Below are 16,378 nucleotides of genomic sequence, written 5' to 3'. Positions count from 1 at the left end.
ATGTTATCTTGTGTTCCACTACCAAAGCTCACCAGTGATGCCCTTTTTGGAAGGGATCACGCTCTCTCTGTCCACTACTATGCACTGCCATATACTGTTGGAACAACTGTTTTTTCTTCATGCAAATCCTTTTTAAATCCTTGATCTGACAAAACTGGCAAGGAGTAACACGTTCTTAATTAGTAGGATGCATTTGAAAACGGTTATTCTGTCTCAGGATTTTGCATTGTGGTCATAGTAAAATCTCATATTCAGATTTTAATCTCTTTGGGACTGCAACTGTCTTCTGCACTGCATATTTCTAAACAAGCTATAAATGCCAAACATTGATTTTCTTGCCAGACCTTATGTCTGATTGCATTTTTCTTGGAATGTGGCCAAACATCTCCCTTTTGAGACAGGAAAAAGTGAACCAGTCCCTTGACAATAAAATCAGAGCTGCTGCCTAAAGCACTGTGAAATCAAGTGTTTAGTTGGTTTGGAGAGAAAGGAAAAGGTTGCCCTTTAAATGGGGTTGTAGTCAAAGAGGGAAGGAGATGGCCATGTCCCAGTCCAGAACAGGATCAAATGTATAGAGCGTAAAGTCCCTTTATCTACCAGTTTTGCAGGGTTCATTGCAACACAAGGCTGCATAGGTTTAAGAATAGGATGCAATGTGTGAGAGACCTTAAAGCTACATGAGTATCTAGTTTCCGTCACTGTTTCTTCTGAGAAAAAAGCAGATGCTTTAAGTTAGGGAAATAAATAAAGTACTTTAATAAGGCACCATGTAAGAGTATTGTTATTTAGAGGCTTAGGATAAAGGGTGGAACCAGAAGCACTGAATATCAGCTGTGAACCACATCTCTCATGGAGGCAAAGTTTTCTGTCCTTTTGTTTTTAGCTCTCAAGTCCCTGTCACCGTTTGTGTCACTTGTCTTTGGAATGATGGTCAACTGCCTTTTCTTGAAATTGATTTGCCATTCCTTGGTCAGGTACTTTCCATGAAGAAATGTTTTATGCAGAAATTACTTTCACCAACATTTGAGAATTTTTGTGTTACAGGAGCCTATCCATTGTCTTAATTGAAAAATATGTGGCCAGAGTAGGTAGAATTACCTAGTTGCCAGAATTAAAATTAAATACCTGTTAAATGGTCTTGAGTAACTAATAAATAGTCTGTACTGAGTGCAAGAGTAAGAACAAAGTTAATATAACTGCAAGCAGTATTCAGGTCTTTTAAACTGTGTACAAGTGTAGCCTGTTGGAAAGTGAGTTACTTTAAGTATTTGATTGGGAGAGAGGGAATATGAGAAACATTTCTTTAAAGAGAAACTCTGAAAGTTAAAAGAATAATCGGGCAAGTCAGAAGTTGAGTTGACTGACAGCTCTACTCCAAAAGAGCCTCTCAAGGTTCTTTCCTGTCCTGATAAATGAGCTTATGGGTTTCTTTATCCTTGATTATCTTCCTGCGTTGTGCTGTGATGACCGTCAGTAGGGAATCCACCCAGCAGCTTGAATGATTTCTAGATTAATCCTGTGTATTAAAATCCTTGCTTGTTGCAGTGGTTTTGAGTATCTTCCGAGACATGGGAAACAATGATGTCAGACTGGGTAATTAAAAGTCATGAGTTGGTTTATAGATTTTTAAAAATCCTCCGAAGGGGAAAGGAATAAGCTAGTTTATGTGTCTGCTGTAGTAAGGATAAGAAGCAACGAATTAACGTAATGAGTGAGGGAAATTTAGAAATTTAGAGAAGAATGAGTTGCAAATGGAAAAGTTGAATACTAGAATGGATTGTCTGGGAGTATATGGGATGTCTGTCACTGGAGATTTTTAAAAGCAAGTTGCATAAATCTGTCAAGAGAGGGTGGGGAGACAAAATCGGTAACCTTCTAAGACATTTTCCTATGATTCTCGAAGACTTTTCAGGTGCATTTCATTTAATCTGTAGGACATCTTTGTGCACGCCAGTTTTTTCTTACTTCATAAGTAATTTAATTATTAAGGTTAGGGCAGATTTACCTTCAAAGATATGCACTTGGCTCCCAGGTTTTCATCTGACCCTACAATGAGGTGAAAGTAGATCTGTACTATTCTTAGTATATGTGATGGGAGGGAACAGGAGTGCTTTCCTCCCTAGCAGCAGCTGGGACTAGCCTGTAATCTAGTCCATATATATATATATATATGTATGCGGAGATATATATATATCTGTATGTATGCAGATATATATACCCGGAGCAGATGAACTGTTCTTTTTCTGTTTTGGATGCGTTTGAGGGCAATGCTGCCCTGTTAGAACTTCCAAAGGACTCTACCAAATGTCCTACCTGAGTTAAAAATATATTTCCTTACTTCTCCTCATTTCTAGAGTCCCCTCTCCCCCAAAACGTAGCGAATCCCTCCATCACTGAGCTCATGTTTCTTTCTTATAGTCTGTTTGCCCTGAAACAGCATTATGCAGGCATTGTCTCAGATGTTTCGGCTACTCGATGGTATGAAGATGTTGAGCAAAATCACTTTCCAGTATCTGCTGCTCCAGTGGCGATAACATCCTTGCAAATGAAAAATAGTTTCTTTTTCAGTTTTTTTTGCCTAACATCTTTAAACTTTTTTATAGACCTTTCTTTGCCTTGCTGCCTGAGTCATTTTTTTCCTGAATTAAGTTCTCATCTCTTTTTCTTTTTTTTAGTATTCCAGCACTTAGACCTTAGAGTAAGATGAGTATTTGTAGAGTCCCTTCTGTTATCTTGACAAAGCTATATTGTTCTCTGGATATGATAAATATTTATTTTAAAACTAAATTGCTATTTAAGATCAATTTTTACTTTCCAGAGTCCTCAACAGAATGTGTGAGGTGATACTGGTATGCACAAGAACAAATGAAATGAAAGTTAATGAAGGATATCTTTTCCATTAATGCGTGTACTCAGTCTAAATCTTAAGATAACATTTATGAAAGGATCTGACCTTCACTGGCAGTTCATATTTAATGCTCTATATGTTTTGTGTATCTAAACAGACATGAATATAAACCTATACAAATGAGTTTGGTATCAAGAGTTTTTGTTCTCTCAAGTATCTCTAATATATTCTTGTCAGATTTGTCATTGGTGCCTAGAGAGGTAGAAAATAAAATGAGTAGCAAACTTGCACTTAATGTCACAGGTGGTTTATTGCAATAATAAGTACGTTGCATGCTTCCATACCTTATTGCATATGCTAGTGTGCCTATGTCTAGACTTCTCCAAAACAGCTTTTAAAGGATAGTATTATTGGGAAAAAAGCTGGTGATCATCTGATCATGTGTAAGTGCTCACATTTTATGCATTCTTATTTTAACATGCAAAACACGTTATTCCTACGTTTAAAACCACACGTGTCCAGTTTCACTTGAGATGCTAAAATATCAGAAAGCCTTCTCTTTTTTTTTTTTTTTTTTTAGTTCCTCTTAGATCAGCAGTAGCTCTACACACAGTAGATTGTTGAGGTGGGTTTTGGAAAACCCACACAATTTGTTAAAGTTCTTTAAGTAAATGAGTTGTTGGAGTGGACTGGGCTCTCTGGGCTTTGACTCTGATGTAGCAAAGACCATTTGGACCACTTAGCCTTCAGCTGTGTCTGTGTTGGAAGGCAACTTGTAATAGTTGAGTTGCATGGGCACCGCTCATAAAGGAAGTGATTTTACTTAATGAGCCCTGCAGTTGGCAGAGCTTTCAGTTAATTGAAAGGACACATTGCAGAAAAGTGGCTGTTATTTTGTTTCTGTGACATGTCACAACTGACTGTCAGTTTGGATACCACAGTAGGAATTTACTAAAGTTGGCCGTTTTGTGCTGGCATAATTATTTACAGTCAAATTCATTAGATTAAACAACAAAGTGAGTTGCTGTGCAGTGCTTCCATGTGCTATAGAAATGTGTTTCAATGCTTTATTATATCTGAAAAATAAAAAAGCTTTTAGAAGCAGGCTGGGGCTCTAGTGTTAAATGAGATTGCCACAAATGTGAACTGAGAGAGAGGAGTGGTTTTTTTGCAGAAAAATAGCAGCAGCAGCAAAAAAAGCTTCTAAATTCAAAGCAAGCAGTTAGCTCATGGTAATTAAGTCCTATAATTTTCTGATAGCAGGTATGAGTTTTGAAATAAACAGATCTTCTTTAGCATTCTTAATTTAAATAGATGGCATACATGATGCTATTTTTATGTCTTTTCCATAATTTTTATTTTCGCAACAGTACAGGAGATTAAAATAATGTTTGCTGGGAAATTATACTTTGCAGCAGGAAACTGAAAGCCGTTTTTAAAGGACTGTCTTATGAACAAAGATACAAAAGCCACTTTCTGGTGTGATTTTGCTACTAAAAAGGCTGTGCTCCCTTGCTGTGAGAGAAATTGCTTATTGAAGAGTTTTCTTATAGTGTAGAAACAGAAAAGCTAACTTGATTTTTCCCTGCTTGTAGAATACAGTACAGACAAGATCAGATTTTCATGTAAAGTAGAGCTAAAGTTGTCACAGAGAAAAAGCTAGCTTGAGTAAGTGTTAAGGGGCAGCAGCAGGGACTGCGTATTGGTTTTGTTTCTGTCTTTCTTATAGACAATTGCATTACTTGGAGTAGGTGACTTGTGCTACTTGGACTGTTTCTTTCTTTCCCTGCCAACCTGAAGGCACATTTCCTGTTTTGCTCATATATTATGCATAAGAAGAATTTCTGTGAATAAAACTAGTGGCAGTATTTACTGTCATTTAACATAATGTAATAATAATGGTAATGACAATTTACAGTTGTTGATATACGCCGTTCTTATTAACTGGAAGGCTTCATTTGGTGTATCATCCATCCTCAGATGGATTTTTCTTTTCTCTCCAAAATCAACATAGTAACATAGTAAAAAGAAGTAGCCTACATGATGTCAAGTGTTATGATAGTATTTTTCTTGTAGTGCAATCAATATTAGAAAGTAAGACCTAGTAATCAGTAAGGTCTGAAAGCACATAACACGAGGCTTTGAATCTCTTTCATGAAGAGGAGCTTGGTAAGGGAGAAAATAAAGTTATAAATTATGCCCTTTGCAAAAGGTAGATCTCTGGGTTTTTTTGTCCAACACAGAAGTTGTCCTCTGCCAGGTGTGAAAATTCTGCCTTTTGATTACTCACTATTATGGTCATGCTTTTTTGTTTCTAATAAAGAGAACTTTACTTGAAGAATTTTGTGCAAGCATGGCCCCTTGTAGCTGGGTCAGTGCAATCTTTCCAGTGGCAGAACAGTTCCCTTTTTCAGCTAGATGGTTAGGATATGGTACTTCCATTTTTAAACAAAAGAAAGCTTGAATTCTGTTTGAATGTTAAATTACAGAAAGGTATAGACTTGCTAAAGAAGTGCAGGTCAGGCAATACACTCAGTTTGTACAGAGAAAGGGTGCAAAAGGCAGCAACATGAAGAGACTGATACTATCCTTAATGCTGCTTTCTGCAGATACAAATACACTGGTGCTTTGGTTTATATACAGAGCTTCGTATGTCATGAGCTGGGTCCTGGGATGTTGGTACTATCCGTTTTGGTCCCTGAAATACAAAATCATTTTATGTTGCTATTTTAGTTCAGGGTTATAGATCATTCTTTCTGATTTTATAGGTAAAACTGTATTTGGACCTTTTTATTTTGGGTGTTTGCGTGGTTTTTGTTTGTTGGTTTAACTTTCTAAGAGTGTGGGAAGGGAGGCAATAGAAGAGGACAAAAGAGATCTTTTTTTAACACTTGCATAGTAAAAATAACTAACTCGATCTTCCTTAGATAGAATCAGTCCAAGTAAATTGCATTGAGTGGGTAATTCAGTGGATATTCTGAAAAGCATACGCATTTTCCCAGGAATTGAGTTAGCGATGAACCCTGCAGAAGGCCTCTGAGAAGAAATACTTTTGTCTTATAATCAAGGTAGTGTGCAGTAAATGAAGCCCAGTTCTACGCCTTTCTCTCTCCGTTCATATTCGAGTCCTGATGTGGCACGACTTCATGCAAAACCTGTAATTTCTTAAAGCTGGTGGTTTCTGACAAGTGAGTTTGGTCATTTGCTTGTTCTTCCACTGTTTTATTCAGACATTCAGCTGGATTCAAGCATGCTTGTTTTGATTGTCTGAGACCTGTTTGGATGCAGCATTTACCTCAACTGTCGCGTGGCACTTTGGAGAAGCAAGGCTGAAGAGAGCAGTTGGAAAAAAGCAGTTTTCTGATCAGGGTCTGCACAACTTGCATCTGATGCAGGTTGTGCGGCCCATATGCTGCCCATTTGGATTGCTCAAATTTGCAAGGCAACGTACTGTGTAAATTAGACTTTATTTTGTGAGCTTACTAGCAAGGAAAACACACGCACATATCAAACAAGCACTCAAATCCCTTTGTACTGACTAATATGAACACATGAATTCACTGGTTCATAATATATTTAATGAGGTTTCTAACGCAAAAGTCCTGTAATTCGTAACTTGCAACTTGTAACTCGTGTACCTGTGAGCAAAATAGTTGCCAAACCAACAGTAAGAGTGCTCATCCTTCCTCCTCTGCAATGGCATGGGCATCCCCTGTGGCACACTGGGAAACACAAAAGTCTCAGCAGTCTGGCTGCTGTTGGACTTCAAAATATTTTTGGGTAAGCTGACAAATCTATACCATCCAGCTTGGAAATTTGGTCTGTACCATTGCCATGAGTTAGGGGATTCTGAAGAAGCTGACAGACAATCGGTATGCAAGGATGATGGCTGCTGGGGATGGCAAGCTGCAGGTGGCAGTGGCTGCATAATGACCTTTAGCCCCCCCTTGGCCATTGTGTTTGCCATCATGTTGCCCTCACTTCGACCTAGTGGAGCTGCTGCCAGCATACGTCAGGCCTTAGCCTGAGCTGTGTCTTAGCCAAAATCTGAGCAGGAGTAGAGTGAACAGTCACTATTCCTAGCTGGAAAAGATTAGCAGGAGTTTCAAGGTCTATTTTCTTGCAGTTGAATGTCACCTGTACTCATTTAATCATCTGAATCCAGCCCTTGGCAAATATCAGTGGGACAGTAGAGTCAGTTGGTTGTATGGTGACTCTCATTCTGTTCTGGGACTGTTCAGGGACAGTGACACTAGGAAAGAGTGTCACCAAGCCACAGAGAATTGACTTATCTTAGAAACAGTAGCTTTATGCTGGCACATGGCAGGGGTAAAGTCAGAAAAACAAAGGTTGTTGGGTCAAAATGATATGAAGGTCCTTGTCTTAAGTCCTTCTAAATGTATTGTCACAAAAGTGCATGCAACTGTAGAGAGTTATCTGTAGGGAATATTAACGCAGAAGAGAGTTATAACTGTATCACTCATTTTGTCATTTGTTTTGCATCCACTTAACAAAAATAAATTGTCTAAGTGCAGCAGCGGGTTGTTAACAGAATATAAGGCCATAGTTTCATCTTTCCATGAAGTAGCAAAAAAACAACGAGTACGTGTTTGTTTTAAGACCACGGAATTAATCTTGGCAGACTTGCTGCTTATGACAAAAAGAATATTCCCTAATATGCAGTCTGAAACCTTCATTTCCTGTAATAAGTCATTGGAAATTGTTTTCCTAGCTATTGTTTTTGCAAAGGCTGCAATAAAAAAGGCTTGTGAAAAGGAAATGCTGCATGAAATTTGAAATTACAGTGTCTGAGATCCAGTGTTTGACATCCTTGACTGAATAATTATGTGGTATACAGGATACTCTCTGAGTAATAATTTACTTCAAATGAGATGTTGACTCAGAAGTACTTTTGGACTATTGGAGCTCTGGATTTTGCTTTTAGATCTACAGGGAAGTTTTCTGTTCCCTGGATGATACTGACAGTGTCTTGAGTTTGACAATGAAAATTTGAGTCGGTTTTTAAGATAGCACCTGAAGCAGCTTGTCATGGGAAAGAATGAGGGGTCAGAGCTGTACATTGGAATGTATTTCTGATATTCTTAGGGTTCTCAAGAGTTTTGGCCTGCCTTTAAAGCAAAGTTTAGGGATGCTACCTTCAACTGGTTCTACTGATTAAATAATTCAATCTTTTTATCTCTTTTAACTGTCAGCCTGTGTGGATAAAATAATTGGCATTTGGAACATTCAGAAGCTTTAAACTGAATTATAATTGGTGATGATTATGGATCATCCCCTGAAAAGGAAACAAAGCCGTTTCAGAAGTAGTGTGGCTTTGAGCATGTGTTATCGTGGGTTAATCTAAAGAATTTGTACTCAGATGTGAGCTATAGTATGAAGCCACGTTTAGACACATGCTGTGTCAGTAGGGCATTTGAGCTATATTATTTTTCCTAGTGAGTTATACAACAAGAGTTTCACGCATGTGAAAACTATCAACACTAAAAATAGTTTAGTCAATAGTTTCTCTGCAGATTGCGCTCATTACTAATTTGGATGAGAACTCCACTTGGGGTTTATCCTAGAGCTGTGATGAATCAGCCCACATGAAAAACACTTCGAGTACCTGGTCAAAAACTTTCATCAGTTTTGCTGAGTGAGGGGTTGTCCTGGTTTCGGCTGGGATAGAGTCAATTTTCTTCCTAGTAGCTGGTATAGTGCTGTGGTTTGGATTTAGCATGAGAATAATGTGATAACACTGATGTTTTAGTTGTTGATAAGCAGCATTTATGCTAAGTCAAGGGCTTTTCAGCTTCCCATACTCTGCCAGGGAGGAGGTGCACAAGAAGCTGGGACAGGGCACAGCCAAGACAGCTGATCCAAACTGGCCAAAGGGATATTCCATACCATATGACATCATGTTCAGTATATAAGCTGGGGGGAGTTGGCCAGTGAGCAGTGATCACTGCTCAGGGACAGGCTGGGTGTTGGTCAGCAGGTGGTGAACAGTTGCATCACTTCTTTTTCCTTGGTTTTGATCCTCTCTCTCTCTCTCTCTTTTGTTGTTTTTCTTTTCATCACAACTTGTTACTACTATTGTTTTATTTTATTTCAATTATTAAACTGTTCTCGTCTCAACCAACAAGTTTTCTTACTTTTGCCCTTCTGATTCTCTCCCCCATCCCACCAAGGTGAGGGGGAAGTGAGCGAGCAGCTATGTGGTGCTTAGTTGCCAACTGGGGTTAAAGCACAACAGGGGTAGGAGTCCAGGTTATTTTCTGTATTGCTGTTTCATCACTTGCCATGTCCTTGGGGGACAGATGCACTGTGAACAGGATGGCTGGTTCTAATCTGCTTCTCAGAGGTTATAGCTACTGAATCAAACTCTTTGAGAGAGAAGTACTTTATTCATTCTACCGATGGCCAAGATGGAGAGAGTACTGACTGTTAAGGTATGTGCTAAAAGGCCTGTCCGCTGACACACAAAGGAGCGCAGAGGCATAGCAGGTATAGGAACCCGACTAACACCCTGCCGGCACTCCTCCCAGGACCATCACAGGAGAGCCGTAACCGCATCAGTGGCTCATCTGCACAGACCAGAGGGGCACAGAGGCAGGCAAGGCAACCAAAATTACAGACTCGGAGAAAAAGGCACCCTGTTTGGCTCCTTCTGGGGCTGTATGGGGTATCGTCGGCCCCATGGCCCAGGGCTGATGTCTGTCAAGATGAGGCTCTCCAGAGCACCCCACAGTCTGAGGGGGGCTTACTGCCAAGGGGTAAGGGACACATTATGGAATACAGGGGAAGAGCATTTCAGTATTACACAAGACTTATGGGATGTCTAGGGCAGGAAACAAAGGGAGAGCAAGGGAGAGATCTAGGTGATCTGGGAAGGAATAAGTGGGAAAATAGAGGGATAAGGGATAGATAAGATAGCCTTACATGTAAGCAGGGCTGGTCAGTATGCGTGTCGTGCCATGACCTGTGTCTGATCAGTACAGTCTCTCCTGACTTCTTATTAAACTCAATTTCTAACCATTTTCTTGGGCCAGGGGTTCTTGTTTACTGTGTGCATGTATGCTTATGGAGGGGGGTCTAAGTGCCAGCAACTAGAGTATATATCTTTCCCACTAATGGACCTTCGTCCTGATCGGGGGGAGAGAGAAATGGAATGAGGCTGTTAGTGCTGTTTGTGTGAGTGCTGTTCATTTCTGTTTGGGTTGATCTGTAGGACTTGCTGTGTATATGTGCATATATGTGTTGTATAAGTGTGTTTATGTCTGTGCCCGCTGGGATTGCATTCCCAGCTTTCTTTATGGGTACATGGATGGAGAGTATCTCCTCCTTTAAGGGTGCATGGTTAAGGACCTTTCCAATGTAAAAAGGGAATAAGGGAGAAGCTGTAGAAGAGAACATACAGAGACACAAACCTGACTGACAAACTATAAGGCAGGTGGTTATGAGAACCAAACCTAGTCAGCCACACTAATTGCTAAGGGTATGTGGAATGTGAGAGTGTTTATTTCATTAAGATTATCTGATAGAGGTCCAGTGGGATGCTAAGGAAAGGGGAAAGCTGCAAGCAAAATACACAGAGACACAAACCTGATAGACAAGCATAATGGGGGCAAAGAAAAGAAACAAACCTTGTTGGTCACACTCATTGGTAGGCTATCAAAAAGCTGCAGGCAAACCAGTACTTTGCAGCTGATAAGGATGCAAACCTGAGGGTCCACGATGTCGGAGAGGTGTTGCCAGAACTATGCAAACTGGTGAAGGAATGTGCGTTGGAAGGGTCTGGGGAAGAACGAAGGAGGAATAGGCAGAAAGGAGTGTGAAAGGAGCTGGCTGCATTTAAGCTGGGGCCAGTCCCTGCACTTACCTGAGCCCTGTGCCTGATCACCACAGTCTGTCTTCTTATTAAATCCTTTCATAATTATCGCTGTCATATCTCTTTGTCGTGTGTGTGTGTGAAGTCTGCAGGGACTAAGTGCAATGACTTCTTGGGAGGACTGGTGTTGAGTGGACACTGGGCCAGCAGCTGGAATCTGACTGGTGATGTGGGTGCCCTGTGGCCTCTGGTGTCAGCTACTGGAAAAAGTGAGGGTCCTAGCATCAGTATTTGGAGGGGCCATAGTTCTTGGGATCTAGGGAGCATCCTACAGAATTTGAGCCCAGAGTGCCAGCGACATGAGGGGACCAGTGGGAGTGAAACTGGTGCCAGCAACTGTAATCAAACTGGGGGTATGGCCCCCCCTGACTTGTGGTGTCATCAGCTAGAGAGAGTGGGGTCTCAGTGCAAGCTACTGGAGCAGGTGGGGGTCTTTGCCACCAGCCACTGAAAATCAGCTACTGGGAGTGACCAGGGTGAGTGAAGCAAGTCAGAGGCTCGGTGCTGGCGCTTGGGACAGGATTCCAGGTCAAAGCCTGTCTGTCTGGTACCAGCTGCTGTGGAGGCAGCAGGGAGGTAAGGGTCTGTATCTGCCCCAAATCCGGTGTTTGTTTGGCAGGTGTAATTTACTAGCAAACTTCAAGCTGGCCTAGCCAGTGAGTAGAAAGCCTGAGGTCTGGGCATAGGGTCAGGCAAGCAGAGGACCAGTTGTTCGTATTCACAGGGACCCGTGACTGTGCAGTGCCTTTGAGATGAGTGTGTGAGTGCTGTGTTTTCTACTGAGGACCAGGCTGGACTAGCTGGCAAGTAGAAGATCCATGAAGCAGGTAAGAGGGCCTGGGCATTGCTGTCAGATGGACTGGGGGCCCATGCTGGTACTTGGGGGATCCGCAACGTGCATGTGCTTGTGAATCTATAGAATAGGGCATGTGGGCCTGCACTAGTCAACTTCCATCTCTACCAGTCGAGGAGGAAGGAGATGTGGCTGTCTATACTTAGGTTTTATGCAAGTCCTATATGTACGTGCTGTTTTAGGCAATGCCTTGTCTGTGACATACTGTAACTGGACGTGTCAGCATCCTGCATGTGTGTCTCTGGGATACATAGTTGGCTTTGCTACTTTTTGAACCTGCAGCCACAACCCTCAGCCTGGCTGGGCTGGGCTCCAGTGGCCAGGCGGGTCAAAGTCCTGGGTCCGGACCTGTGGGAGGTGGTGTCCACTCCTGATATCCTTTAACACCTTGCTACTTGTGGGACCTGGGAACATGGAGCTATGGCAGCCTCATCTGCTGGGCTACTGAATTCAGCTCACCCTAACACATACTAAACATCAGTATGGACTGACAAATTCAAGAGTTAGCTGTTCTTGAGAAGGTCATATCTTAGTAATCATAGCAGAAGACAGACTAATTTGCCTTTTCCTGAAGCACTGCCCTTGCCACTGCCCACCATTTCCACACTTTTAGGGAAGCCATATGACACCCTTATCACTTGTCAGCAATACTAGTTCTGTCCTCCAGCCAGCTCGTGCAATTTCTGATTTTTAGGTAGAGTAGGTTTAAGATAGAACTGGGAGATGTTCTGTCACTGTGGTAAAATTCTGCTCTGCCCCTGGTGCTTTTCACAGAGGAGGCTGACAGGGGCATGAGCTAGCTAACATGGGCTTGATTTTTGTTTACAAGTTTATTCCTCAATTCTTTTGGGTGGCTGGCTTCCCAAGCCTTTTAGCTATATCCCTGAGCCTCTCTAGGCTCACTTGCATGGAAGTGCTTTTCTTTCAGCATTGCACGCTGCTCTTGTTTTATCTTGTCTCACCTTGTACCTTAGAGAAGTACTGGGAGCAGAGGACCTTATGCCATGAGGGGATCAGCCTGTGCAGACGCTGTCCTGGGATAACAGCAGTAAAAGTGCCAAGAGTGTGGCCTAGAGGTGGCAGGTTCCTAAAAATCATGACTAGAATGTGATTGCTAGAAAGAAGGACTTTCCAAGGGCAATCAGTTTGGCCTGTCATTCATTCTGCTTTTTCAAGAACAAAGCTTATAGGGAGGTGTTGGGATTTTACCTTTTTCTGACAGACTGCAACAGCTGATACATACTTGAAATCACAGTAATCTTTAGCAGCCTGTCTCTTGACTGTAGCCTATTTCCACACTTTAAACTCCATCTTTGAAACTGTTGCTTGCTATTTCTTCTCCCAATAAATGTTTGAGGTGGTTTCATTTTATATTTGAGAGATGCTGGTTTTTCCCAGCTGTCAGAACAAAGCTGAATTTGCATTATCACCACTGGATAATGGAATGCAGGGAGACTGAGGAGTGTCAGTCTGAGGGACACTGTGATTAAGGCTGAGTATGCGTCTCACTTCAAATTTTAAAAAGTGCCTTTAAATCTGGCTTGAGTGGCAATCTAGTAAATAGGGGTAATTGTGTCTTAATTTCAGCCACTTTTCAGAGGTCATGCTGTTTTAAAAGTGGCATATTGTATTAATTAATTATGGTGCAGGTTAACGATAGGGTTTCAGCTGTGTGCTTTATTTCCAAGACGGAAGGGAAGCATTGCTGAGCACACTCCAGAAGAGCACTGCTTTCTTTGATGTAAGGAAGCACGGGGCTGTGGCGGGGAGAATCTAAGGACACTGTTGTTGCAGCAGTCATGGCTGCCTGCGCACATTACCAAGCTTGAAAGGCCTTCACAGCGTTTCAGGAGAGATGTAATAGCACTGATTGTGATGGGTGACTGAGTACATTTTCCTTCAGAGCTGCTCAGAAACAACTGACAAGTGCAGTTTCAGGAAGGCTTCTGGAGAAGCTCATTGCGTGTGTCTTTATTGCCACCTTCTGGGAAGGGAAAAGAATAATTTCTTTGTAGACTAGAATCTACAAACATCACACTCTTTATTTTTGACAATATGCATGCCAACTTTTTTTTTTGTACAAGTACTTATTCAGATTGGCAATGGAAGACAAAAGTACGTGCAAAGCAAAAATAGTATGCTCTTGATGCTCCTGAGGAGATCATTCTACTTCACTCTCTTTTCTTTCTTTCATCATTATTTTGCATTTTCTGTAAATAGCCTATTTCCACAGGCACTTTCATCTTAGGGGGCTTGGTTTTTTTAGATTGTTCTTGTAAGCAATAAGATTGCAGAAAGAAAAATGGCTTGGAATAAGCAATTAGCAAAGGTGATACTTCTTCAAAGTGCTCTCTAGGGTATATGTGCACCTTAATTTAACAGCATCTTTATTTTAATGACAGCAAGGTGGAATTTTTCAGAAGCACTCGTTCCCAATCTATGCCTAGTGATGTCAGTGGAAGTTTCTTTTTTTTGTGAATTTCGGTACGAATGTTTATGCCATGACCAAGTATTTTATACTAATCTACTTTCAGATGTATAGCGCTACAACCAAACTAGCTTACTGAAGAATTACATATAGGGTAAAGGGGAGAGCACTGCTTAATTAATGTATTAACAATGCATGTTTTATTTAGCTGTTGTTATAATTTATGGAAATCATATTGAGGCTTCAAGAAAGTAGATCCTGATGCATTTAAGGGGAAGAGGAGAAATGAATCGTGAAGTAATTTGTATCTTTTGCCTGGTAATTCTGAGACACAGATATTAACACAGTCAAGCAATATCCAGTATGTTATTTTATATGTATATATACTATATATTATATTTTTATATTTTATATATAGTTTATATATTATACCATATATAAGCTATATATAAAATATATGTCTGTATTTAAATAAACAAAACCAAGGAAACTAGAACAGGAGCTAGATGGACAAATGATCCTAGATGATATATTAGACCATTTAAAGTGGGAGACTATAAACCAGTGACTTGTCTGTAGTCACACAGGGGAGTCCGTAGCAGAGGCAGAAACAAATTTAGATTTCCAGAATGATAACCATAAGGCTACCTGCCTCCCTGGTGGTGGTTGTGTCCCCCCACTCCAAACTAAATAGCTTTCTTGCATCTCTGCTTCAATTTCTTGCAGAGTTTCTTTAAATGTTTCTAGTTCCAGGAATGAAATACCATTTTCTCCTTCCCCTCTCTTAAATTAAGTCTTCTTTTTAGCAGCTGTCATCTCAGTAATGAGACTGCTTTCTGCAGTCTGCAAGTAGATTTCAGTCCAAAGTTTTAACCCATGTAGAGCAACAACATGCCTTGAGCAATTCCTGAGTGCTTCTAAAATATGTTGAAATGTGAAGGAGGCAGTGAGATATTAATGTCACTTTCAGTATTTTTCCATGTTTTCTCATCACAATTGAAATCACACATGAAGATAGTGGCGTTAGAGCATTATCTGTTGTGCAGCTAAACACAACAGAGGGAGTATTTTCATGAAACTACTGAGGTAACTTCTGTGTCTGAGTAGAGGTTTTTAGCAGCCTTTACGTATTTAATGCCTTGAAGCCAGTGTTCCACTGCAGATGATACCCATTGACAAAGACAATATATATTGTAAGGTTTCATCACAAACCTCTAATTCCTTTGGTGAACTGACTCTCTTTAAAGAAAAAAAAAATACAGCTGGACTATGCCATAACCAGATGCTTTGTAATTTATTTTTTCTTCAGGTGAAAAATGTGTTTTGTATGAAGGCAAAGGAAGGCAGAAAAAAAATCAATAAGTGCCTTAGTGGCTATTGGAAATGGTAAAGGGGCTGCAGGTATGTGCATTTACTGTATGTGAAAGATGCCAAATTAATAATTGTTTGTGATAGGACTTCAGGAGTTATGGTGATTTAAAAGGACTTTTGATACCTTTAAAAAAAAACCAACTACTTTTTTTTCCACTGGGCAATATTGAAATACCTGTAAGAATGTTGAGTTTCATCTCTATAAAAGTAAGCTTTATGATCAAATTATATATGTATTCCTTTGGGCGCTTTGTTTTGTACTAAAAAAAGAAATTGGGAAAAGTAGTAGTATGTGATTAGGTTTGGAGCATATATTATCCACTGGTAAAAACAGCTTTTATTTAACTCTAGAGTGATAGAACTAACGACTGGTAGATCCTACCAGAAGGGGTCATCTATGCTTTCCTGTACACACTGTTTCTTTTTACTGTAGATACTGTTTATGTTTTAAACAAAGCCTGAAAGTATTCAACTAAGCATATTTGCATTTGTTTCTGCTAGCCTTAGGCACCTAAGCTTCAGAGTGTATTTGTTTATTCTCAAGTCAAAGAGTTAGGCACCTGCAAAAGGTGCCTGGAATTGCAGGTGGGCTGATGTGCCCCGGGAAGCATTCATGCCCTTGCACTGATGGTAGAAGAAAACAGCTGAGTGTGCTCTTCACAGAGGTGCCTGTGCTTGACTAAAATGAATCTGGGCCTCCACGGGTAGTAGGGCAGATAAAGTCATGAGAAAGTACAAGGCAGTGGATAGGGATTTCTCTTTCTGGTTTTGAAAATCATTTTCACGTTGTTGGGGTTCTTGGGTTTTTTTTTCATTTGCACTAACAGCGGTGACCACTCTGCAGCAAAGGGCAGCATGATCGGTTGTGCATTCTTCTGGATTATTTTCTATCTAGTGTTAGTATTTCTAGGTAGAATTAGTATAAATCTGGCTGGGTTTTTTTTTTTTCTTCTCCCTAAGTCTCAGGCGAGTCCCTTGGAAGTGTTA

At 40.6% G+C, this 16,378-nt stretch overlaps 1 protein-coding gene across 1 annotated transcript in view; it reads left to right on the top strand.

The window, feature by feature from the left end:
* LOC142055068 (small ribosomal subunit protein uS5m-like) overlaps window positions 1–15,423 on the top strand; it is a 43,414-nt gene extending 27,991 nt beyond the window's left edge. Inside the window, exon 5 of the mRNA XM_075088508.1 lies at window positions 15,330–15,423. Within this exon, the coding sequence (XP_074944609.1) occupies window positions 15,330–15,410 (81 nt within the window). The 3' untranslated portion in view covers window positions 15,411–15,423. The remainder of the gene's footprint in view (window positions 1–15,329) is intronic.
* Window positions 15,424–16,378: the final 955 nt, after the last annotated feature.

Source organism: Phalacrocorax aristotelis, chromosome 3 (genome assembly GCF_949628215.1).
Source record: "Phalacrocorax aristotelis chromosome 3, bGulAri2.1, whole genome shotgun sequence".
NCBI lineage: Eukaryota > Metazoa > Chordata > Aves > Suliformes > Phalacrocoracidae > Phalacrocorax > Phalacrocorax aristotelis.
The sequence above is the reverse complement of the archived record's forward strand: the minus strand, read 5'-3'. Positions and strand labels throughout refer to the sequence as shown.